The sequence below is a fragment of the Gobio gobio genome, assembly GCF_949357685.1.
Source record: "Gobio gobio genome assembly, chromosome: 1".
Taxonomy (NCBI): domain Eukaryota; kingdom Metazoa; phylum Chordata; class Actinopteri; order Cypriniformes; family Gobionidae; genus Gobio; species Gobio gobio.
In genome coordinates, this window is record NC_137097.1 from 61,341,524 (window position 1) to 61,368,159 (window position 26,636).

Genomic DNA, 26,636 nt, shown 5'->3' on the forward strand with positions numbered 1-26,636 from the left:
AGTGCTTATAGATCTACTGATGATCTACGCGTAAACTTAACCTACCTTGAGGGCTTGGTGATCTTTCAGCGCTTTCACAATCTACAACCTTTGAGAGAAATATGTAAACAAGTCAACGGAACTAATAATTTCATGTACATTATATTCAAAAAGACACATACAGTCAATCGCCGTTGGTCCTAAAGCTCGCGCGTGACCTATATGCAGCAGTAACAGCGTAGTTACGTGTTAAAGTTTACAGTCTTTGTGAATCGGGTAAGTTATTGCAATGATACAGTGTTACTGACAAACTTTGTGACTAGCATAATGCTGTAGCTAATCTGGAATAACTGCGGTTAAGTAGTCGCCCTTAATGATGCATTAAACTGAAAATATATCAAGTTAGCTCAACGATGCAAAGAAAATGTATCAGGTCATCTTGAATATTTATTTGCATAGGTAGGCTATACCTAAATATATAAAAGCAAATCATTGTGAAGTAGTTGCCACGGAAACCATCACATGGATTTTGCATTCCAGCAACTTTCATCTCATTCTTGAGGGTCACGAGGCGCGTGCACTTCTGTGACCGCGAACTTGTATTCGTAACCGTTTAACTGCTGTTATAGATATAATGCTCTGATACTGTACCATGCAGTAGATTACTAATTTCTCATCTTCTGGCTTTGTTTTTTAACAGTTTGTTTTCCTGGATGTTGTTTTCATTTACGTGGACCAAGGCGCATGGAAACTGAAACTCTGGCATCTTACACGAGGATTTAAACGAGTCGAGGATGGCGGACATTAGGACATATAATGTTGTTGTTTTGGGAATAGGATTTTTGTTCATTTTTACAGCCTTCACCACTTGTGGTAATATTGAAGTAAGTTATCTTGCATTTAAACTGCATGATGTAGGCTAAACTATAGTCTAAGATGTATGATACAATAACATTTGTTGTACTTAATTTTAACAGTAAAATGTAGTTCTTAGCTATAGTTTCTACCAAAATACAGCAACTACTAAAGTTATTTTGCCACTATAAAATGTCCTTCAGACATAATAATCTTCAATTCATTCACACAGTTTTACTGCAGTAGCCTAACAATTTTTAAAAGGCAAGTTTTAGCTTCATTTCGGTATTTTATATTGTGAAAAACGGCATTCACTGAAAACTGTATCAGTATTGTTGATGTAAATCCGGGTCAGGCGCATCTCGTGTTTTTGATTTAGTCCCATCAGTCAGTGAATTATCCTGCATGACTAATGGGAGGAACAAATTCAAATGTCAAGGTGGACTCATGTTAACCTTACAGTCACTCCACACAGAAAAACCCACAAACTCAATTTAACCATGAAAGGATGCCTTACATAAGATTCAACTAATATTCTATATGTGTTGAAAGTCTTAATGCAAAATTAACCATCATTAAAATATTCACAATGACGCTTTATGTAGCCTGAAACTGTTTAAGCAGCATTTTTTCAAACTCTTTCAGACATGCAGTTTTCTTCAAGACTTCATATTGATTGACAGACTAAATTACATATTTCAAACTTTTGAAAATTAATTTGTCTACTATACAGGGCTATTTAGGTGAACAGCAAATATTTACTTATTTGTTATTTATTTCCTTTTAGCAAACAGTGGTGAAAAGCTTAAATGGCACTAACTTCACTGGGAGTGGGTATCACAGGTAAGATTTATTCCCCCAGTCCTTCACTTTTTTTACTACATATACTGTATGATAAAACTTTTTGAGATTTATCATGGGCATGTAAATGTAAATATGATACATGGTTGTCACTGTATCAAAATGTCAATAATCTGTATCAATACCAGTAAAATTTCATAGTTCTCTGTACCAGAGCAAAAACTTTTAAATTAAGTTATTTTTTAAGGTTTGTTTTCCCCTTTTGTCTCATCCATTAGTTATCACCAGTGTTGGGGAAAGTTACTTTGAAAAGTAATGCATTACAATATTGCATTACTCCCTTAAAAAGTAACAAATTGAGTTACTTAGTTACTTTTTAAGAAAAGTAATTTGTTACGTTACTTTTGCGTTACTTTTTCTCACCTGGCTGGACTTGTTTTTGTTTATAACAAAGTTATAGCTTTTGTGCAACAGTAAAGACCTCTTCATACCAAATTTTAAATAATAGGCCCCAGGCTGAGGTAAAAAAGCAAATTCACGCTCGAACAGTCGAGGGCGCAGCCCTGCTGTGCTGCCATTCTGGATAATGGTAGAATAGGATGCAGGAGAAAAAAGTTTTACCAATAAAAACAAAAAATCTAGTAATTTTCATCATCAAAGGTCAGCAGCAAGACATTGGTAAATTAAATATAAAGGTGGATTATGCATAAAAATAGTTGTTTTATTTAACATTTAATTATTGGAGGTTTGCATAGTACTCTGATTTTGCATTTGACTGATTTTATTCATTTTGAGGAGTACAGAATCTTTATTGTGCAAGTGAGATAAATAAATGCTCACATTTAGTCTGGAACTACAAAAACCATCATGTTTACACACAACGCCTCTGCACTTATTTTTCTCAACATGGGCGCAGGAGAGCTGTCAGTCAAATTAATGTGAAAAAGTAACTTGAGTTACTTTTTTGAAAAAGTAACTCAGATATTTTGTTGTAAATTTGAAAAGTAATGCGTTACTTTACTAGTTACTTGGAAAAAGTAATATTATTACGTAACTCAAGTTACTTGTAATGCGTTACCCCCAACACTGGTTATCACTGCCAATCATTGTAGTTTCCGATCCAATCACACATTTAAATAAGGTTGTCAATCTAGAAACTTTGCAGTGTATTAATTATCAGCATTAAAAACTAAACTTGTATTCAGATTATGAATGGGTAATAAACAGAAAGCAGGAGAAAGCCTCCCTTTATAATCCCTAAGGCTGTCAATCTCTGAAGCAAAAGCTCACTGAATTCTGCACTCTCGCACAAACTCTCGTTATGATAAAAAAAGCAGTTTTTATTTTGCCACAAATCTCCTATTAGGGGTTCAAGCCCGTACCGCTGAAACCCTACTGTAATTTTTAGCATTTCCAAGGATCACCATTCTCCCCTAAAAGTGATTGGGCAGACCAAACCGTTAGTCGTAAAGACTTGAATCACGTTTCCAGAACCGTCTACAACGTCGCCCAGGCTCGTCCCAAATGGCCTGATGGTGGCGCTACAGCGAACAGAAGTACATAATGGCTCATAACTCCTACACCGTTAGTCGCAGATTTTTTCGAAAATCCTCCTTTTTGCAAACTAGTCTTTGTTTTTTCGCCCGATCAGAACCAAACCAGGGCAGAAAGATCTCTGGAGTATGTGAATAATTATAAAAAAGTCGAAATTTCACTTCACGCCCGTGATGGGATGCCAAAACATTCGAAGTGGATGTGGCCACTTTTACTGAAATGGCTATCCCTCTTGAACACAATGATATAATTTCACCAAACTCGGTACACATGTGTATGGGCTCGGTCTGTGGTTGCGTGAAAAAAGATTGGCCACTTGGTGCACTATAAAATGAAAAAACACAAACCACTTGGTGCACTATAACATGAAAAAACACGAACCACTTGGTGCACTATAACATGAAAAAACACGAACCACTTGGTGCACTATAACATGAAAAAACACAAACCACTTGGTGCACTATAACATGAAAAAACACGAACCACTTTGTGCACTATAACATGAAAAAACACGAACCACTTTGTGCACTATAACATGAAAAAACACGAACCACTTTGTGCACTATAACATGAAAAAACACGAACCACTTGGTGCACTATAACATGAAAAAACACAAACCACTTGGTGCACTATAACATGAAAAAACACGAAATGGCTATAGCTACGCAATAGTCAGTCCGATTTACTTGAAAACAGGCATGCGGTATCTTTGTCCAAGTTGCAGCGATTGTTTACGAGGACATTCGCATGTCTCGAAAAATGCAGAAGCCGTCGGCCAATGAAGTTGGAGAGGCTGTCAGACAAGGTTAATCGGAATGAAACTCGCTGGGACTGTTTCACTCACGGCCCTAGAGGCCTGTGAGAAATTCACAGGCATAATCACATGCGTCAAGCATTGCATATCACATGATTTTTCGCACACGCCCATGAAATTACCATAGTAGAACTCCTCATTCTGAGCAACTTTGCCTCTAGGACCACTGCTGTCAATAAAATCGTTCATTAAATATGGGAGATTATTTCAAAAACCTACTTTTGTGAACTAGTCCTAGGTTTTTGGCTCAACGTTGATAATTGCTTTAAAACATATATTTCCTTAGTAAAAAAACAAATACGCAAAAATACAAAAACTCAGGGAATCTTTTGGTGATACAAACCACAAATCAGCCATGATGCAGAAAAAAAGTGCACAGCAATAAAAGGGTGACACTCTAAAATATCAAGAGTGCAAAATAGACACAACCCTCCCCCATCCCCGCACACACAAACACACACACACACACACACACACACACACACACACACACACACACACACACACACACACACACACACACACACACACACACACACACACACACACACACACACACACACACACACACATATATGAAGACTTCAGAAGCAAAAGCCTCTAAGTCCGTCTGACGTTTTTCTTTAAAATAAGCATTTTTGTCAGGCTTCAGGTTTCTACCTAAGTACCGGTACTTCTGAATGGCCTGAGGCTGGGATTTAGTGGGTTTGAAGTGAAAGTATTTTATGAACATATACTATGTATGTGGAGAGCATTCACTCAGTTTCGTTATCTCATTTTTGACCGAAGTGGCTTTTAGAGGCTTTTGCTATGCATTTTCCAATGTTTCCAAACAGAAGATGCTGGCAGCACAAAACACTAAGAACTAAACTTAAGAGCAATAATTTAAGAGAATAAACTCTAGATGTAGATGATGAGAATATAATCTTCCCTTTTTTTCTTTTCACAGCCTTGGAATAATATATGGAGTTTTTTCATTCTGTAATGTGCTAGCTCCCACTATCGTTGCAATAATTGGACCACGGTTTACAATGTTCTTGAGTGGAATTCTTTATAGGCAAGTATCACAGATCTTTTTCATGTGACTGTTCATTATGTAGTCAATGTGCAACAGTTGCCTGTATTGTTTATTTCTGTGTGTTTTTCAGTGGTTATATAGCTGTATTCATCATTCCATCTACATGGTCCTTTTATTTTACATCAGTGGTAATTGGCATTGGAGCAGCCAGTAAGTAGATATTTAAAACACAGTCACATTCATTGTGTATTTCATTTGATCAAATATGCAGAATATATATATATATATTCTATATATATATATATATATATATATACATATACCCTGATTATCTCTCCATTGCGGCACCTGTTGGTGGGTGGGATATATAAGGCAGTATGTGAACATTTTGTCCTCAAAAGTTGATGTGTTAGAAGCAGGAAAAATGGGCATGTGTAAGGATTTGAGCGAGTTTGACAAGGGCCAAATTGTGATGGCTAGACGACTGGGTCAGAGCATCTCCAAAACTGCAGCTCTTGTGGGGTGTTCCCGGTCTGCAGTGGTCAGTATCTATCAACAGTGGTCCAAGGAAGGAACAGGGGTGAACCGGTGACATGGTCATGGGTGGCCAAGGCTTATTGATGCACGTGGGGAACGAAGGCTGGCCCGTGTGGTCCGATCAAACAGGCGAGTCACTGTAGCTGAAACTGATCAAGAAGTTAATGCTGGTTCTGATAGAAAGGTGTCAGAATACACAGTGCATCTCAGTTTGTTGTGTATGGGGATGCATAGCCGCAGACCAGTCAGGGTGCCCATGCTGTCCACTGCCAAAAGCACCAACAGTGGGCACGTGAGCATCAGATCTGGACCACAGAGCAATGGAAGAAGCTGGCCTGGTCTGATGAATCACATTTTCTTTTACATCACGTGGACGGCCGGGTGCGTGTGTGGCGCTTACCTGGGGAACACATGACTCCAGGATGCACTATGGGAAGAAGCCAAGCCAGCGGAGGCAGTGTGATGCTTACAGTACTCGCAACTTACAGGACTTAAAGGATCTGCTGCTAACATCTTGGTGCCAGATACCACATCACACCTTCAGGGGTCTAGCGAAAGGAGGACCAACACAATATTAGGAAGGTGGTCATTATGTTATGCCTGATCGGTGTATATATATACTGATTATTGACCTAGCATTAAACAAGGTAGAGATTCTACATTTTGACATTCCTCCACCCTCTCAATCAAAATGGTACAGGCCATTTCTGTCACTCAAAAAAGGAAGTATAGTTGCAGTTTTTGTAACACTGGTGAATCCATTATGGTCAGTCAAAATGAGTTAAATGTGATGGTTGAAATGACAATTAAAGGTTTTAATCATTCATTTGTTAAGAGGTGTTCATAATTAAGCAGTGCAACACAGGTCATATTAGCTCATTTTAATATAATCTTTATTGGTGCAACCTGCCCTTTTTCTATCCACAGTGCTTTGGACAGCACAAGGGCACTTTCTAGTTGAGAACTCGGATGCTTCCACCATCAACAGGAACACAGGATTGTTTTGGGCTTTACTGCAGTGCAGGTACCAGAGAAAGCAGCAAACGTTTACAGAGAGCTCCGCCTGATTCACAGTTGTCCTAATTATAATCTGAGATTCACACTAACATATTACCCTTAATCAGCTGTGATTATCAATATTGAACTAATATTGAATATTAAGGGCCTATGTGTCAAATCTTCTCACACTGTCAGAATTTTGTCTGAGGTAAAATTTTACCGCAATGGTCATTAATTGGACACGTCAAAGTAGTGATCAAAAACTTCAGATTTTGGCTATAGGATCACAGGAATCTTTTAGGATTCACAAAATTTGTTTCAGGCGGCCAAATCATGGACAAAATCGTACAGTGTGAAGTTGAACCTGGCTTTACTAATACGTCAACATGTTTTACTAATCCGTTCCCTATTTTTAAGTTAATATAATAATTTGTTCCCTCAATTTAACAAATAATGGCCACGCTGTAATTATTTGTTCCCTTGTTTTAGTTAAATCAAAACATGGGAACTTAATTACTAACACGAGGGAATTAATTAATAAATTGTGGGAACAAATTCTTAATTCGGCATGTCAAGCGCAAATATTGGAGGTAAGACATGCTTTTTTGGGGGGTGGTAAATAATGCACAAATTATCACGTTGCAGGATTTATTTAAAAACCCTCCTCCCATAAATTTAGCTTCTGAAAGGCTTCTCTTTAATAAATCCTGACAATAGTTTTTTTTTAACACCAGAACAGGACAGGACTGAATTTAGACTGCCAAGCTCAGAAATGACAGAAGAACATCTTATATACAGTCCACTCCATATGAACCCAAGGTGTTTATATTATTTATATAACTTTATTATATGGAAAATGGCAGCACGGACATTATACACAAGATCTCCTTTTGTGTTTAACTGAAGATAGTCATATTGGAGGAGTTATGCAAACTTACTAACCAAATCAGTACCAATTGTGCTACAAAATGTTTTAACCAGTTATTAAAAAACTGTTGATGATTCCTATATGAAAAGCTCTATTTGTGTTTTCTTTCCAGTATGTTGTTTGGCAATCTATACGTTTATTTTGATTGGAATGGAAAAACTGAAATTTCAGGTAACATAATGGCTTGAAAATCATATTTGATTGTCTTCATTCTTTTATTTATTTTAATCAGGCCTTATTTAATCACTACTAAACACAATATATCCTGTCTATTTACTTACTCTAAAATGACCATATTTTTTACATGTATATATTTTTGTTTTTATCACTTTTTTTTATATATATATATAACTCTAACCCTAACCCTGCCTTTTAGATCAAGACAGAAAGATCATGTTTACGGCTCTGCTGGTTATCTCAGCACTCGGGACACTAAGTTTTCTTGCCTTGAGGAAGGTCAGTCAGCTGGATGAGGCTCTTTCTGAAGAGGAAGGCCAGTCTCTGTTATCGGCCAGATTAATGTAAGTTCACTCTTTCATTTAGTGAACCGTAATTATGAATGAGACTTTCTACTCGTCAACAAGTCTCTTTCACAGATCCAACAATTAGGATTAATTTTTATAAGGTGTTTGAACACGGATGTCTCTCCAAAGTGTGTGTCAATAACCACCCTGATGAGTCTACAATGGTAGAAATCCACCCACTCCTTTTTTTATAATGCCCATGAATCATCTCCAAACGAGCGGTTCCAAAGAGTATGGGGAAGCCCTGCCCATGACTGGTGACGATCTGCCCTTTTAGCATAGATACGGCCCTGAATGAGCCGCAACAGTCCGCCATCTCTGTTTCCTCACTCTAGCAGTCCAAAAAAACACTACAAATGTTCTGTTATTGGATGTACCAATGAACATACGAGTCTCCATAGACTCCCATCATCTGAGCCACTGAAGACACTGTGGTTTAATTTCATTTATGAAGGAAATGTGCCGAAGTAAGTCTTTCAAGTGCAAATCATTTTACGCCGTATTGCTTCACAAACCAGGCTCAGTTCAACGTTGTATTTGCATAATAGATATATCGGAAATGTTTAGATTAACATGACGGTACATGCTAGTCGATGAGTTGAATCAACTTAAAGGCTGATTTATACTTCTGCGTCAGACCTACGTCGTATCCTGTACGCCACAAGTTACGCGTCGGTTTTCATTTATACTTCTGCGTCGGACCTACGTCGTATCCTGTACGCCACAAGTTACGCGTCGGTTTTCATTTATTCTTCTGCGTTGTTGTCCCCGTCAATGTGCAATTACACATGCAGACCGCTAGGAGGCAGTCTCCACGGGCATGTTGATGGTGTAACCCACAGCATCAAGGCAAAAGCCATAGAAGAAGGGATGGGCGATACCAATCTTTTTTTTTCTCGATCCAATACCAAGTACTTTCAAGACCAGTATCGTCGATATCGATACCGATACTTCTATTAAATATTTTTATTTGAGTGATTTTATAATGCATTTTGAAAGCCATCGTTATTAATATGAAATAAACATTACTCCTTTTTTGTTATATTTATTTAAAATGACTGAACATTATTAATCAAATAAACATTTAACAATTTATCTAACAAAAAAATAACGTCACACAAACCATTGTCAATGATGGTCAAATAATGTTTCTACATTTTTTCCCCAAAAAGGTTTTTGTGATGGAACCAGAGCATAATGAAAATGTTCCTCTTGAACCAGTTTCTGATCAACTCGCTTGCTTTTGAAAAAAGAAAAAGAATGTCTGTGATTTGCAATGAAATCATCTAAAATATAATACATAAAGGCATAAAGGATTGATGTTAGTAAATCTTTCCCAGGTTAAACTATAATTTATTTTATAAACAAATTTTAAAAATACATAAATAAGTATGAATATCCACCATAAGATACCAAGTAGCCTAATATAAAATATATAGGCTAATGAAAAAAGTTAAAATCCTACTGTTGAAATTAAAATGTCCAGTAGGCTACATCTTTATAATCAGTATATTCCTCATGAAATACTGTATATAATCTTCATATCTGAAACAATCTGTATTGTATAGGCCTAAAGCATTATATAAATAAACGTGAATAGACTATTTTATTCAAATAATTCAATTTATGTAATCATCACTTTGTACCTGGATAATGCCTGCCTCTCTGAAAGGATTCTGCTAAAGAACTCTCCCTTGAGCCAGAAGATCATTGGGGTTGTGACTGTGTTACCTTCTCTGCTCGCCTCAGCTGTACTTCGTGCTCTTTAGGGTGTTTAACTTTTAGATGCTTTGTCATGTTTGTGGTATTGCCACAATGGCGAATTGCTTGTTGATAAATGTCACATGACTTCATCTTTGTTAACTGGAATGAAATAAGTCATGACCGCAGCAATGCACTCGATTCTGCGCTGAGTGTGCTGAGAGCAGATCGTGGCACTCACCGCTCTGCCGCTGACAGTCTATTAACACGTAAGCACAGACACAGCGGAAGAAGAAATAGTTCCCATTGACGTTCATATTTAAGTACATTTTTATACTATACGGCCTATAACTATTATAAACATATTCTAAAATCACTTGTTTGAAAAAATAAATCCCAGGTAGGATCGATATTTCAATGTGAGAATCGATCCTTTCGATACAAAGCCAGTATCGAAAGTATCAATACTCTAGGATCGATCCGCCCATCCCTTAGAAGCAGCTTGTTGTGTACATTGTCGGAGAAGCAGCAAAGTTATTTGAGCAAATTAAGCATCTCTAATTGATTAGTAGAGTTAAATAAGAGACGATTTGGCACTGGAATGCGTTTTTGAAATCATGCAGAGTACTCGTGGCCGCTGTTTTCAGTATCGCAGATTTATTTATTTATTTATTGACCTGAGGTAGGGGTTCTGGCTGACCAATCACAGCGCTTCCGGCCCGCGTAGAATTGACACTTTGTTAAATGTTTTGAGAGGTGCACGTCAGGGTACGTCGTAGGCTACGCGTGCAACACACAGGCACAGCCTACGACGTACACTCGACGCAAAAGTATTAATTGGGCTTAACTCTGCATACATTTATTCGTCAACCATTTAGAAACGTCCATTTGCATTCTAAAAGTAACTTCTTCTTCTAAGTTCTCCGGTTCGAACATGTAAGGCTGAACTACGGTGGCCCAGTAGTGCACAACACAACGAAATTGAAAAAGCATACACAAGTCAGTGTTTCCCACAGATTAGAAACCAATTTGTGGTGGTGGGCGGGCAGCGGCGGGCGGGCGGGCGGGCGGGCGTTTGGGGAAAAGGGTGGGGTATTTGGGGTTGGTGATTGGCACAAATATCGATTTATTTCGATCTTGATTCAGTATCAATTCATATGTATATAGCCTACTGTACATATAAGGAAAAATAAGCTTGCCTTTTTAGCAATATTTCAAACTATTTTAAATTATATTTGCTCACATTCATTAATATTCACTTGTGTGTGCTTGTGTAAGTATTATTAAAAATATTAGGATGCAAGTTATTAATGTTTTAAAATTTCACATTTAAAGAAATCTAGTTTTTGATCATGTCTAAATGTATTCAAATGCAAAACCTAAAAATAAGTAAGCAGTTATGATCTGCAATACTTTTTTTTGAGCAACTAGACTAGATACATGTATATTGATTAAAGAGCCATACAGGCACCTATAGTGGGTAAACCATGGCATTACAAATTTAATTAATTATTTTTCCAGACACATAATGACTCTAATTTGCTTTGGATTTCTCCATTTTAACATTTATTACTACACTAATTGTAATATAAATAAGAAAAAATATATTAGAAGTATTTATTTTTATTTAATTCATTAATGGTCATTAATGGACCATAATTATTGCACAAATAATAGGCCTATTTAGTAAATACAAAGAGTAACATTAATGTTAAGATGTTGCATCTCCATCACTCTCCATAATAAAATGATACTGTAAATGTGGTTGACTTAATAAGCAATGCACACTATGCTGTACTGTTTACCAAAACTTGCTGCAAAAACTTGAATAGTGAAACTGTCGTCTATCCATTCAAATGTATTGACCCAGCGCTAGAAGTATAGAGAGCTTCGTGAACCACGTGACCGTGCGCGCCGCCAGGAGATGAGAGCATGTCGCCTCTGGCTTTAACTGTTATGCCACATTAGCGCCAAACGCTATTTATTGTTTGAATTCCGTATTAAAACTTTAAAAAAATTTAAAAGCTTAGACTTTGCTTCATAACAAAAGCAGGTTTGGCATTTGATGTTTGAGAGTGAGTGACGGAGGGAGAACAGGGAAAGAAAGTGCAGCTGAACGAATACGCTGCGTGTTTTAAATAGGGTAAAAAAAATTAAAAAATAATAGCGAGACATATGTGGCGTCCGGTGTTGATTCTGTGGCGCACCGCCACGAATTAGTCTATGTGTGGGAAACACTGCAAGTTCACAACACAACGAAATAAAGCCACAACACAACGAAATCAAGCCACAACACAATGAAATCAAGCCACAACACAACGAAATCAAGCCACAACACAACGGAAACAAGCCACAACACAACGAAATAAAGCCACAACACAACGAAATCAAGCCACAACACAATGAAATCAAGCCACAACACAACGGAAACAAGCCACAACACAACAAAATCAAGCCACAACACAACGGAAACAAGCCACAACACAACGAAATCAAGCCACAACACAACGGAAACAAGCCACAACACAACGAAATCAAGCCACAACACAACGGAAACAAGCCACAACACAACGAAATCAAGCCACAACACAACGAAATCAAGCCACAACACAACAAAATCAAGCCTCAACACAACGGAAACAAGCCACAACACAACGAAATCAAGCCACAACACAACGGAAACAAGCCACAACACAACGAAATCAAGCCACAACACAACGGAAACAAGCCACAACACAACGGAAACAAGTCACAACACAATGGAAGCAAGCCACAACACAACGAAATAAAGCCACAACACAACGAAATCAAGCCACAACACAACGAAATCAAGCCACAACACAACGAAATCAAGCCACAACACAACGGAAACAAGCCACAACACAACGGAAACAAGCCACAACACAATGGAAACAAGCCACAACACAACGGAAACAAGCCACAACACAACGGAAACATGCCACAACACAACGGAAACAAGCCACAACACAACGGAAACAAGCCACAACACAACGGAAACAAGCCATAACACAACCAAATAAAGCCACAACACAACGAAATAAAGCCACAACACAACGAAATCAAGCCACGACACAACGAAATCAAGCCACAACACAACGAAATCAAGCCACAACACAACGAAAACAAGCCACAACACAACGGAAACAAGCCACAACACAATGGAAACAAGCCACAACACAACGGAAACAAGCCACAACACAACGGAAACATGCCACAACGGAAACAAGTCACAACACAATGAAATCAAACCACAACACAACGGAAACAAGCCACAACACAACGGAAACAAGCCACAACACAACGGAAACAAGCCACAACATATGTAAAAATATGCAGCTATAATGTACGTAGGTGATTTTGAATTGATATTTCATGTTGATATACAATTGCACACTTAAAACTGATCGTAGTGTTTATATATTTGTAAGACTGGCGAATCCATTTTTGTTGTGTGTTGTGGCTTTTTCGTTGTGTTTGTTGTGTTGTGGCTTGATTTCTTTGTGTTGTGGCTTTTTCATTGTGTTGTGGCCTTTTCGTTGTGTTGTGGCTTGTTTCCATTGTGTTGTGGCTTGTTTCCGTTGTGTTGTGGCTTTTTCGTTATTTTGTTGCTTTATTTCGTTGTGTTGTGGCTTTATTTCGTTGTGTTGTGCACTTATGTATGCTTTTTCAATTTCGTTGTGTTGTGCACTACTGGGCCACCATACTGAACACCGCTACTGACAATTTGGCTGCGTGGCATTCTCCAGTTTTGTTGTTGCCAGATTATCCGAAGCACGAGCTGTAAAGGCTCCGCCCTCTTCTGGAAAGGGGGCAGAGAACAGCAGGTCATTTGCGTTTAAAGGGACACACACAAAAACAGCATGTTTTTACTCACACACAAATAGGGGCACATTTGATGAGCTATAATAAATTATCCGTGGGCTATTTTGAGCTGAAAATTCAGACACATTCTGTGGACACCAGAGACTTATATTACATCTTGTGAAAAGGGGCATAATAGGTCACCTTTGATGTACCCATCACAAAAAATATGGTACATTTTATGATATTCTTAATTTGAACAAAAACAAACAAACAATTTTAAAATGGTTCTCCATGGTAACCCTAGCTATAAATTCATAAACACAAAAAACGATGGTAATATAATTTGTTGTGTAATGTTATTTTAGATATACACAAAGAGCAACATCTGCTGTGACGGAAGCTAAAACAGAGTTTAGTAAGTTCATATGGCTTAATTTCCTTGTTTGTTACATGATCTGCTGTTTGTTATACATTTTTTTATTTTATTATAAGAACTATTCAAATAATTATTTTGTCAGATCGGGCTACTTTTGTAGTGGTTTATTAAATGTTTTTTTTTTTTGCTTTTATCTGTTTTCTTTTAGAGACGATTGTGGAAATCTTCAAAACAAAAACCATACTGTTATTAAGTTTCTGCATGGCATACAGCGGTAAGGACATCACTAAAGGAAAATATGAATTCCATGAGCTTTTGAACATGATGAATATGTTTTGATTCCTGTTGTCTCATTGAAGGTTTGGAGCTGTCATTTTACAGTGGCGTGTATGGAACCTGCATTGGAGCTACGACTCAATTTAGCGATGCAGCAAAAGGCTTAATCGGCATTTCAGGCATTGTGGTGGGAATCGGAGAAATAATTGGTAAGTGTGCACATCTGTTTTGATTACCTTTGCATTATGGTATTATGGTCATCCAATGACAAGCTAGGCAGATTTTTTTTATAAGATTGAAGCTTGATTAGATGTTGTCTTTTGTCTGCAGGGGGAGGATTGTTTGGCCTTGTATTGAAAAATAACCGTTTCAGGCGCACTTCAGTTGTCTTCTTAGGGATGGTTGTGCACTTTGTTGCCTTCTACCTGATATTCCTCAACATACCAGATGATGCACCTGTGGTTCTTCAAACAAGCTCACAGCATAAGCCGTATCTGGCACCAAGGTAATGGTAGCTGTGGCAGTAGTGTTTGAATGTGTGAATGGCATTTGGCTCTCTGCCTTTTATAGCGGCACAGAACAAAAAAAACGTCCTTCTTCAGACCGTCTAAACAATCCTGACATAGAAGATCCTCGCCATAGAAAGTGCACCTCATCGGTGGACAAGCTGCTATTGTGAACTCGTCGCTCACCTCCAACAGCAGCACAAACACTGTACACCGGATGCTACCGTTGTCACATTGTGAAGCAATTTCACGTGACAACGCAAGCATTGCAAATCCATTTGTCCATTGTGTCAAGTAGCGTGAGCACTTAGAGTACGACATAAATAGAACAGGGCATCAGTTTACTATTGGGGAATTTGTCCTGTCACATCTCGCCACATCCAGTTAATTATAATGGGTCTTGTTGTCTTTAGTTGCATTGTGCCGCTCGCGTCTGGTGTTGACACTGTGAAAGTGAAGGTTTTTTTTATTCCAGGTGCTTTGGGCAGTCCGTTTTTTTCTTCTTCTATGAAGTGAATATACTATTTTTAGTTCAATAAATTATTAAGATTTTTTTTTGTGTGAATTTTGTGGGACTAAATTATATTTATGGAATAGTTCCATATTTTCGTATTCATTTATTACCTGTTAGTCAAATTTTTGAGCATAGACCTGAAAATTTCCAACATAAAATCTTGAATGCTCAGAATAGTGAGGGGTTAAATGAAAGCGAAAGTATGGAATTTTTTTTAATGATAAGATTAAGTCACGGAAGAGATGAGTTTTCGGCTGTCTTTTGAATATTGTCAGAGAATCTGCATTCCGGATGAAGGTAGGGAGATCATTCCACCAGCAAGGAACAGTGAACGAAAATGACACGTGTGACTATTTTTTTCAGAACCATTTAACCTTTTCAAATCGTGTCCATAATTTTGTGTGTGTGTTCACATAGCAAGTGCGAAAACCTTTACATGGGTTTCGTAGCATTCCAATCAAGTAAAGAAATTCTAAAAAAACAAAACGTAAAATTTCTTGATTAAAAAAAAAAAACAGCACCAGAGTGTTTAAAAAAAATCGATCCATTTTTATTTTTAGTGAAATTTTTTGGTATTCAGAGGTGCGGTAAAGTGGGGTGGTGGAGCAAGAGCTTTTTAAAAAAGTGTAAAGGGGGACGTGACCAAAAAAGTTAGAGAACTACTGGGTTAGGGGTTTTTAGGAGTTATTTGTTTTAGCATTCTGTAGTAGGCACTGTGATTGTCATGACCAATGAAATCTTTAGAATTGGCTGCAGGGCAGAGTTTGTGCTAAACTGGTTTAGGTCGGGGGGCGGGATTACGCATGTAAGTGAGAACAATGCTGAGGATAAAAATGGATACCTTGAATGCAATTTAAGCTACTTTGGATCTGCAGAGCTACATTTTGTTTCCTTAAAGGGATAGTTCACCCAAAAACGATTTTTTTATGTTTATCTGCTTACCCCCAGGGCATCCAAGATGTAGGTGTCTTTGTTTCTTCAGTAGAACACAAATGAAGATGTTTAACTCCAACCGTTGCAGTGTGATAGTCTGTGTAATGCATGTCAATGGGGATATTTTAGAGTATGAGAGCAATGAGAGTAAAAACACATAGACATACGAATCCTTATTAAACCATGCGGCTCGTGACGACACATTGATGTCTTAAGACACGAAACGATCGGTTTCTTCGAGAAACCGAACAGTGTTTATGTTATTTTTTTACCTCTTATTAGACGAATGTCATCTAGTATTCCCAGCGCCATAACTTCCGGCGAATAAGGTCAAAATACTAGCGTAATCAAAGATATATAAACATAGATGCCTCATTCGACCGATCCGCGCAGGCACTAATGAGGAATCTATGTATATAGACATATATTTTCTTACACAAACGCATCGATTCGCTTCAGAAGGCCTTTATTAACACCCCGGAGCCGCGTGGAGTTATTTGACGGACAGATGCATTTTTTATGGACTTCAAAAGCAGAGCAACTATTACTGCTATTATAATGCTTGGATTAGCCAGAACATTTTTAATATAACTCAGATTTTATTCGTCTGAAAGAAGAATGTCATATACACCTCGGATGACTTGAGAGTGAGTAAATCATGGGCTAATTTTCATTTTTGGGTGAGCTATCCCTTTAATAGTGCACTGCTGCATTTTTGATGGCTGTGTGTAAACTCTGTTCACTCTTGTAGCGTGTCCATAGCCCTGCTGTGCAGTTTCTTGCTGGGTCTTGGGGACAGCTGTTTCAACACTCAACTCTACAGCATTCTGGGACGGACATATGCTGAGCAGAGTGCACCAGCCTTTGCTATATTTAAATTCATACAGGTAAAGACATTTTGCATGTATTCAAACTGTATTTTGCTAAGGCCTTGTTTACACCTGGTATAGAGTGCCGAAGTAATGACGTCACTTTGTAGGCCAACCCGGAAGTTAGCGGCGCATGGGTTCCCTCGATCAAAAAGCCATTCATTTACCCCATAGACTTTTGGAAAATCGCAAAAAATAAGATCTGTGTTCAACAAAGAGTTATGACCCTTACACGTTTTGTCTACCAAGATAATCTTTACAAGTTAATCCAAAATGTATACATTTTGAAGCCCAAATAAAGCCGTCAGATATAAAATGCTAACGGTAGGCTATAAACGGACTACAGCACACCATGGTCGCGGATCAACGTCAACATCAAGCTTCTCAAACTTTATTTAAAAGCACGCTCGCTCATTATGATCTGCGCTGTGTATGAACACTTATCCACTTTTTCATGAGAAATATTGCCCATTCGCTTTTTCCAAAAATGTTAGAAACTAATTTTGTTTATGCGTGCCTCTCTGAGATTTATCTTTTGTTAATGTTTTTTCAGACAATATGATTATCACTGTCATAACATTAAATGACATGAAACACAACCCAGTCTTTTTTTGTTAAATGCAAGTTTATGTATGATCAATAATACAAAACGTATAATAAGCTACACATGAAATAAAGCAAACAATTCAGTCAAACATTCAAAGTCAGTGCTAGTCGGCTAACTTACAACGGTAACGTACAGTTATAGCCTTAAAATAAACAAGTAATGAAACTTCACTTTGCACTCAGCCTAAACGATTTGCCAGGGAACAAATTATAGATCCATGAGAGCAAATATGGGCCGTTAAATCTCCACAAGACTAATTATAGCTGGAGACGCCACAGAGACATCAGAGCCAGCGGCAGACGTCAGAAGGACTGGCCGAGGAAAGTCAACTCTCGCCGGCTAAACAAGCGCTGACCGCCGCTGACTCACTGGAGCTCACAACTCCGAAAACAGCAGATAAAATGTTTAAATAGGCACTCTTCTTATAAATAAACAACAGATTTGAGCTTTAAACAACTACATTATCGACTGAAAAAGTCTTAAAACTACGTTCACACATTAACAGTAGATTTTAACACAAAAAGACGTGTAAACACAGCCCATGTCAGCCATTTCTCAACGAGACGAACATGTGAAGAGAGTAAACTCCAAATGTTCAAGCATCCAACTTTGCGCGAATAGCGCGATTTATTCACGCCACATAAGTTCTTCATCTGAAACGCGGGCTAGTGAGAGATTGCCTGTTTGTCACGATGACGTCTAAAGTCCCTGCCAAAGGATGTAGTCCCTTTTAGCAACTTGTTAGCAACCATCGTTTTTAAGACACAATAAAGTTTTAAAAAATCACAAACAGGTTTTAACTAATGTGTTTTATGTCATAGATCAAAACGTGAAAATATTTAGAGGCTTTGTTAACCACAGACCTTATTTCAGGCGATTTAGCAAAAAACCCATTCAAAAAACCCATAGACTTTAGGGCGAGGGAACCGGTAGGGCTAAAATGCTAACTCACTTCCGCGTTTTGGCCTACAAAGTGACGTCATTACTTCGGCACTCTATTAAGATGCATTTTGGTCGATAAGACCACAAATGGACAATGCTAAATACAGGTGTAACCGTTTTGAGCTTGTCCGCTTTTGACCACTTCCAGAGGTAGTCGAAAATGCATTCGAACGGATTGCTTTCGTAGTCTAAATGCTCATGTGTTCGAACAGGCCAGCCACATAAGACCACCTACTCTCCACCTACTGACCTGATGCGTAAACATTATGGGAAGCACGCTAGCCAAACAGGATTTAAACTGTCGGCTGAAGACCCAAATTTGGTTTGTAAAACGTACGAAAGCTGCTGCTCTCTGTGTGTTTTTCCTTCGTCTCTGGTCTCGTTCATATGTAAATTGCGCAAGCTTAGTTTGTCCATTAGATCGAAAGATTTGAAAAAGCCCATAGACCCTCCCCTCGAAAGTGGACAAAAGAGACGGATTAAATCACCAGGTGTAAATGGGTATGTGTCTCCCTCGTATAAGATTCATATCTACAAGTTTGCTATTGAATCACAGACACAAGCCAGATTGCAATTTTGCATAGTAATGTGGTTTACCATATGGGACAATATAAACTGTGAAAATACACTATCATTCAAAAATTTGGGGTCATGTTTACATGAATGTAATGTTTACAAGTTTTCTATTTCAAATAAATGCTGTTCTTTTGAACTTTATATTTATCAAAGAATAATAAAAAGGTTTACAACAATGATACTAATTGATAATAATACAAAATGTTTCTTGAGCAGTAAATCATCATATTAGAATGATTTCTGAAGGATCATGTGACACTGAAGACTGGAGTAATGATGCTGAAAACAGTTATTATAATATTGTAGTAATAATTAACAATGTTAAAGGGTTAGTTCACCCAAAAATGAAAATTCTGTCATTAATTACTCACCCTCACGTCGTTCGAGACCCGTCAGACCTCCGTTCATATTCGGAACACAAATGAAGATATTTTTGTTGAAAGCTGATGGCTGAGAAAGGCTTCATATAGGCCTCCATTGGCATTCAGTACACTTATACTCCCAAGACGGATAAAAGGCACTCAGAACATCGTTACAAAGTCCATCTCACCACAGTGTCTCTACAATAATCTTACAATGCGACGACAATAGTTTTTGTGCGCAAAAAAAATCTAAATAACACCTTTTTCCAACTTGTTACTGCCTTCCGTGTGTGCCTCCACGACGCATGCGCGAGAATATGACGCAGATCCGGCGTTCGGACAGATGACCCAGAAGTGATTTGTTTACAATCAGAGGAAGACGCGCGTATCTCAGCTGTTGGATTCTACATTGATCGTGCTTTAGGTCTCGGCGTAGTGCTCAAAATGGGGTTAGAGTGTGCATTTCATGGATTCTCGAACCCCGGCGCTACGTCATATTCTCGCGCATGCGTCGTGGAGGCACACACGGAAGGCAATAACAAGCTGGATAAAGGTGTTATTTTGATTTGGTTTTGCGCACAAAAACTATTGTCGTCGCATCGTAAGATTATTGTAGAGTCACTGTGGTGAGATGGACTTTGTAACGATGTTCTGAGTGCCTTTTATCCGTCTTGGGAGTATAAGTGTACTGAATGCCAATGGAGGCCTATATGAAGCCTTTCTCAGCCATCAGCTTTCAACAAAAATATCTTCATTTGTGTTCCGAATATGAACGGAGGTCTTACGGGTCTCGAACAACATAAGGGTGAGTAATTAATGACAGAATTTTCATTTTTGGGTGAACTAACCCTTTAATGTTTTACTGTATTTTTTATTTGAAAAAAAATGGGGAACATTCTTAAAAATTTTTTAAATTCTTTCCAACTCCAAAGCTGAGTGTGTCTTTATATATATATATATATATATATATATATATATATATATATATATATATATATATATATATATATATAAACATAAACATGATTTTTTCACATATGTATCTATGTATTTAGCTACTGTATGTATTTTTGTGCATCATCATTAGACTAATGCATAGCCAACATTCTACTTGCATGGAAGATATGATTGATATGATTGTATGGTAGTCTGACTCTGATATGATCATACGTGGTATTTTGAGCATTTAACGGTAAGTACTGCTGGTTTATGTCAGTAGAATATCTGATCAGTATTTGGACATAAAATACGGATCTGAAAGTTTGGAGGGGAAAATTGCATTTAAAAGCTAATTATTTATCCCATAACTTTCTTAATGAATAAAATGCATTCAATAAGGGGAATTCGATGTGAATTTAATTCAGTGTGTCAATAATACGCTCTCTCTCTCAGTCTATTTTTGCAGCTGTGGCGTTCTTCTACAGTGGTTATATACTGCTGACCTGGCAGCTCCTCGTTATGGTCATCATGGGATTCATAGGAACACTCTGTTTTTTCATGGTGGAGAGAATGCAGAATTTGTCAGCTGATACACAAGAGTATTAGATTGGAGCCTCGACCAGAACAGCTTTCAGTAAGCATTTGTACTACTTGCACTATTTGTTTGTTTTAATTAATATTGAATTATTAGTATAAAGCACTACTCTGGATTTATGAGAAGGTGTGTTTTTTTTTTTTTTTTTTAGTTTTGGGTCCTTAAAACACATATGGAATTAATATTATTACTTTTTATTTCTCTATTTACATGCTTTGATAGAATATTGTTAGTTGGAACTGCATTACGATATCCCAAATCTGTAATGGAATTGTATTATGGTAAAAGTATACTTAAAATATTTTTACATTAAAGGTGCACTCAGTAGTAAAGTTTTGTTTCTGTTGTGTTGACTGACATGGCAGTCGTCTTTGAATTATGCTGACACCTAGTAGCGTAGTTGCAGCATCATGCAAAAGCACTGGTTTGGCTGTGGAAATTCCATTACTTATTTATTCCATGAGCAAAAGTGTCATAAGATAAAACTAGTATTCAACTGGTCTTGTAATTTCAGCATGGCGCCCTCATGAGGTGATGTGTATTTTCTGTAAAACAAAAACATAACAAGAACTGAGTGCACCTTTTAAGATTCATGTAAAATGTTGGTGACAATCAGGTGATATCTCAACGGATATATACCAGTCAAAAGTTTGGAATCTCTTATTGCAATGAATCCACAGAGTCATAGAGATCCATTTGCAGCTTTATTAGTGACAAAGTCAGACAGACAGGGTATAGATCGGTAGACAGGAATGGTATGGGCAAGGCAAAGAATACTCAGGTAAGCTAGCGCTGATGATCGGGGCAGGCAGCGAGGTTTCAAACACGGGTAACAGTACGGGGTCGTGGGAGCCAGAGTATGTTCATATAGCCAGGAAACAGTCCAAGGTCGAGGTAGCCAGAGAGTGGTCGAAGAGTTCCAAAAACAGTCCAAGATCTAAACCAGAATAAACAAACAGAATAAACTGAATAAACTGAATAAACTGAATAAACTGAATAAACTGAATATTGCTCAGTATGTATGCCAGGGCAAAACAAGACTTCGCACTGAATGGGTGTGAGAGAGTGATTCTTATACATGTGGAAATGAAGTGCAGGTGTGAGTGTAATCAATGAAGAGCAGGTTTGTGATCAGTTCAGGAGAGCAGCATTATGGGAAATGAAGTTTGCCTAGCCATGGTCAATACTCTGGAGATGGATCCCTCTGTGAATGCGGAGGTGACGCAGGAAACTCCTGCGTAACACTTATGCTCACTAAGGCTGAATTTATTTGTACAGGAAAATGGAATATTGTGAAATTTATGGTGAAATATTATTTATATCATTATAATAATACTTATAATTGATTGTGTAGGCATTTTAAACTATATATCAGGGTCGGCTTTGGGCCAACTTGCCACCAAAATGAACAAAAATGCCCCCCTAATTCAAGATAAGGACACAAAAAATGCCCTGCACAATTTAGCTTGATCTATTTCGGCTATCATGATTAAAGTACAATGAATGAAAAGTGTTGATTGCGGCATTTACTGTAGATTTCAGATTAATCAGGTTTCTTTCTACGCACATTATAACCAAACACACCTGTTTCTGTTGAGCTTATGAATGCAATGTCCAATCAGAGGCATTTTGATTCGTCACCACGGAGAACTCAGTCTCCGTGGAGTCATCATTTACTCACCCTCAAGTTGTTCCAAACCTGTATGAGTTTCTTTGTTCTGCTGAACACAAAAGAAGAATTTTTGAAGAATGTTTGTAACCAAGCAGATAGAGCAACCATTGACTACCATAGTAGGGAAAAGAATTTTCAGTTTTGGGTGGACTATCCCTTTAATAACCATTTTTGTTTTTCATGCTACTGAAATAAATAACCAATGTGAAGTCTTAATTTTCGAATCGGTAAAAACACCGCTCTTAACTTGTTTCGTCTGTATCCGGTTGTTAAGTCGTGACATAAGGAATGCCGTTTCTGGGTTCAAGCTTCAACTCGTTTCACTTGAGAATGCCATCGACAGCCGTTTATGAGCGCTATTTATTCATATTAAACATCAAACATTTTAAAAAGTTACAGTCTACACAACAGTCTCTGTGCTCACAGCGTCACAGATATTAATATTTTAACGTTTTATAAAAGATGAATCACTGTCTGACCATCTGGAATTTTGATATGGAGATAAAGGTTATGACTATATATTTTTTGTAGTATTACACCACATTGTGTGTGTATATTAGCACCGTTTGTTGTTTTTCTTGTGGTATGAGATGGTATGAGCGTTTGGACCCGGAAGCGCTGCCACGTGACGTCAGACTTAACAACCGGATAGCAAGAATATGACTTGCATCCCCAAAAAACATTCTATTAATCAACATTACTAATCATTATTACAATATTAACTGCAATAATCAGTATTTTGATGTGGTTAAATGTAAGTATCTGGGCTGGACTTTATTTTACAGTATGTGTACTTTCAGTGTACTTACCTAAGAAAGTACTGGGTAATATAAGGTAATTACACGGATTAGGTTTAGGAGTAGGTTCAGGGTTAGTACCTAGTTATACCCAGTTATTGTAATTACTATAATAACATAGTATGTACATGGGGAACAGGACTGTAAAATAAAATGCTACTAGTATTTGACATAAAACAGATACATTTAATAAGGTAATTATACAAATTTCCCTCACAAAGGGTAAAAAATGCCCCTTAAAATGAATTACTGAGCAGAAACTCATTGGCTCACTGTCCAGTGATTCATCACTAAAGTAGCTTTAGAAACCCAACCGTTATAGCATAGATTTGTCTACTTTTGAAGTAACTACAATGCACAGCTTCACAAGAGACAGAAATCTCTAAGAAATGTTACGACTGCTGAAAGTGAGCCGTTTCCTTCAAGTATTTTAAAATCACAAAGAAATGCACTTTTTCATTAGAAAAAAAATATCCCACCTTTAATAGTTGAGCATATTTACAGGCATACAAACCATGTCTGAACTATGAGGGCAAAAAAAAAGCAAAAAAAACATTAACATTAATCGCAATCGAGGTAAAATATTCAAATATTCATCGAGATTTTGATTTCCTCCCACCGTAACTGACCCTGATATATATAGGATTTGAAATGCCACACAAAGAGGAGCTGTGTCATTTCAGTTTAGTTGATGCATTTCTCTCAGGGTCCTGCTGTATGATTGTGTTTTTTTATATATAGCTCTGAATAGCTAATTATGTTAATCCGCTTTCAGATTTCTTCTAAAAAATGATTATACACTGTAAATGCATTCTGTGTTCTTTATTGTGAAACTTTAACTGTGCAGTCGTTTCCTGAAAACCATACCAGACAAGCTGGTTCAGAAAATGTTTACCCCTTAGTCATGTGATCTCATCTGCCCTGAGAACTTTGTCAGAAGACTGTTAGAACCGGTTTAAATAAGAATCTATACACAAAGATCTTAAAGACATATGTCGTCTTGACTATTTATCTTCATACAACACACAGGTGCTGTTTGTAGTAAACCAATACTGTGTTAATGAAGTAATGGCTGTCTAGGTGTACATTTGAATGAGAACTGGTTTTGTAACCGGTTCTGTAAATCTGGCTCCTATATGATTTATTTGCCTACAATAATAATAAACATTACAACATTACACCAGCACATACCGTGTTATGTGTGCTGCAGAAGGCTGTTGGGATTTTTGTCAAGTGAAGAACATCACTGCATTTCCCAGAATGTGCTTGTCAGTATTCGCTGCGTTATCTTTACAGGTGTAATGTAGTTCAGGCTGCATTTGATATGTTTTTAATGTGTAAAAAAGCTCTCACAAAATGTCTGTGGGCTTCTTTGTATGTTTGGATTACATTGCATCATGTCTGTACTATACACTAGCCAATCAAAAACCAACATTTCATTAGATTGCAGATATGCAGTCATTTATGTGTCATATTAAAGTATTCGTTTTTATATTCAGTGTGATCTTTGAATTTTGTTAATTGACAATCAACACAAAACATTCTAACTTTTTTGGCTTATTTGATGTTTTAACACATTTCAATAAAGAAAAAGTAAACGTGTTAATGTCTGTTTATTTTTTTACATGGGCATATTCACTGACCATTAGGTTGAAGTATCTTTTTACTATTTATGTCAGCTTTTTAAGTGCTCATAATTTAGTAATTATTGCTACCTCTTCATTATAATTTAGACTTATGCATACTATCGATTAAATCTCTGCATAAGAAAAATAATTGTGAAGATGAAGCTTTTCACAATAATAAATGTACGTACAAGTATGTCACATTTTTAATTTTATACAATTTTGATGCACTTGCTATCCCAGTGTTGCTGGTTAAAAAGTAATCATTAATCATGATCATTAAAAAAAGTAATTAACGGGGGCGTTTATGACAAATTATATTAAAAGTATACAGTATATATTATATTGAGTCATCCACATCTAAATCTAAAACGTACTTTGTATTCTTGTAGAAAAAATTTAAACAATGGAAAAACACTATAGAGATTGCAATAACAAAAAAAATGTAAAATGTACATTATCAAATGTTACTGAATGACTAAGACGTGCGTCAAACAATAAAATCATAGAAATGTCAAAATGGTAATACATGACCTCTTAAAGCATTCAAGCAATTCTCTGTGCACCTCTTATTGTTGAAAGTCTAACTTGAATAAACAAAGAATTGGAAATTAAAGACAGTTATTACTGGTCATAGTTTCATGGGTGATGCATGTGGAACAAATACAAATTACATAAAAAAAATATAAATGTTTCAGTAATGTAGAGCGCAGCTAGACAGACTGATCTATTTGAATAATGGGTGAGAAATTCAAAGAAGATGTGGGATCTTGGCCGGTGCTGTGGGGGAATTTCAGCGCTCCACATTCATTAAGCGCTTGTTCAGTTCTGATGCTCGTGCTCCACTGTCCTTCTGTGCTCTTTGTTAAGCCTTCGAAAGCCTGATATCCACCATCACTTGGTGTGACGCTGCCATCATGGACCAACAGAGAAGGATAAAGTGGATTTTTCACTATGAACTTTTCATCGGCAGCAACATCATTTAAAAGTTTCAAGCAAACATCTGCATCTGGATCATTTCCCTGGTTCACAACACTTCTGAAAAACTGATAACGGTCTTCCATAGCCTCATTAGCGGGACAGTTATCACAGCTAATGTTTTCAATGTCCCTCTTGTCGGATTGACAGGAATTATATTTCAAGTACGAAACCGATGAGCGAGAGCAGTTTCCCGAATCTCGGTTTGCACGGTTGCGGTCTTTTGAGGAACTGATACCAACACTCTTGACTACCATCGCAGTGCCCTCATTGCCGGGTGTGTTGTTGGTAAAAAAGGATTTGAAAGCCTCACTCAGGGCATGACTGACACGTGATGAAACGTTGATCGCACTGCAATTCTCCTTGTCACTACCAGAATCAAAGCCAGCCTGGCCATAATTGTCTGCCGCTGACTCAACACTGTGAGAACTTTTCTCATTGTCTGTATCTATTGATGACGCCGAGATCCTGTAGAGAGACAAACATGTTGAGGCATTATTAATCAGAATTAGAATGATGCTAGTCTGTCATTC

The 26,636-nt window shown here is 37.4% G+C and overlaps 2 protein-coding genes across 2 annotated transcripts in view; one reads left to right on the forward strand and one right to left on the reverse strand.

Moving 5' to 3' along the window:
* On the forward strand, positions 1-23,691 carry LOC307131447 (UNC93-like protein MFSD11). The gene is made up of 14 exons (XM_079825106.1): positions 1-255; positions 680-863; positions 1,622-1,677; positions 4,954-5,061; positions 5,153-5,232; positions 6,487-6,583; positions 7,599-7,657; positions 7,863-8,007; positions 13,902-13,951; positions 14,121-14,186; positions 14,272-14,397; positions 14,519-14,693; positions 16,893-17,028; positions 20,890-23,691. The coding sequence occupies exons 2-14, from the start codon at positions 774-776 to the stop codon at positions 21,040-21,042; spliced, it is 1,341 nt and encodes a 446-aa protein (XP_079681232.1). The 5' UTR covers positions 1-255; positions 680-773; the 3' UTR covers positions 21,043-23,691.
* The window catches only part of LOC307131439 (uncharacterized protein), a 5,678-nt gene continuing 2,710 nt past the window's right edge, over positions 23,669-26,636 (reverse strand). The window contains exon 10 of the mRNA XM_079825094.1: positions 23,669-26,571. Within this exon, the coding sequence (XP_079681220.1) occupies positions 25,839-26,571 (733 nt within the window). The 3' untranslated portion in view covers positions 23,669-25,838. The remainder of the gene's footprint in view (positions 26,572-26,636) is intronic.

Bases quoted from the DNA above. Each gene is read 5' to 3' on its own strand.
- LOC307131447 (XM_079825106.1), top strand. From the start codon at position 774: ATGGCGGACATTAGGACATATAATGTTGTTGTTTTGGGAATAGGATTT. The intron at 1,678-4,953 runs GTAAGATTTATT...TTCTTTTCACAG, and splicing joins ACTGGGAGTGGGTATCACAG to CCTTGGAATAATATATGGAG. The intron at 6,584-7,598 runs GTACCAGAGAAA...TTTTCTTTCCAG, and splicing joins TGGGCTTTACTGCAGTGCAG to TATGTTGTTTGGCAATCTAT.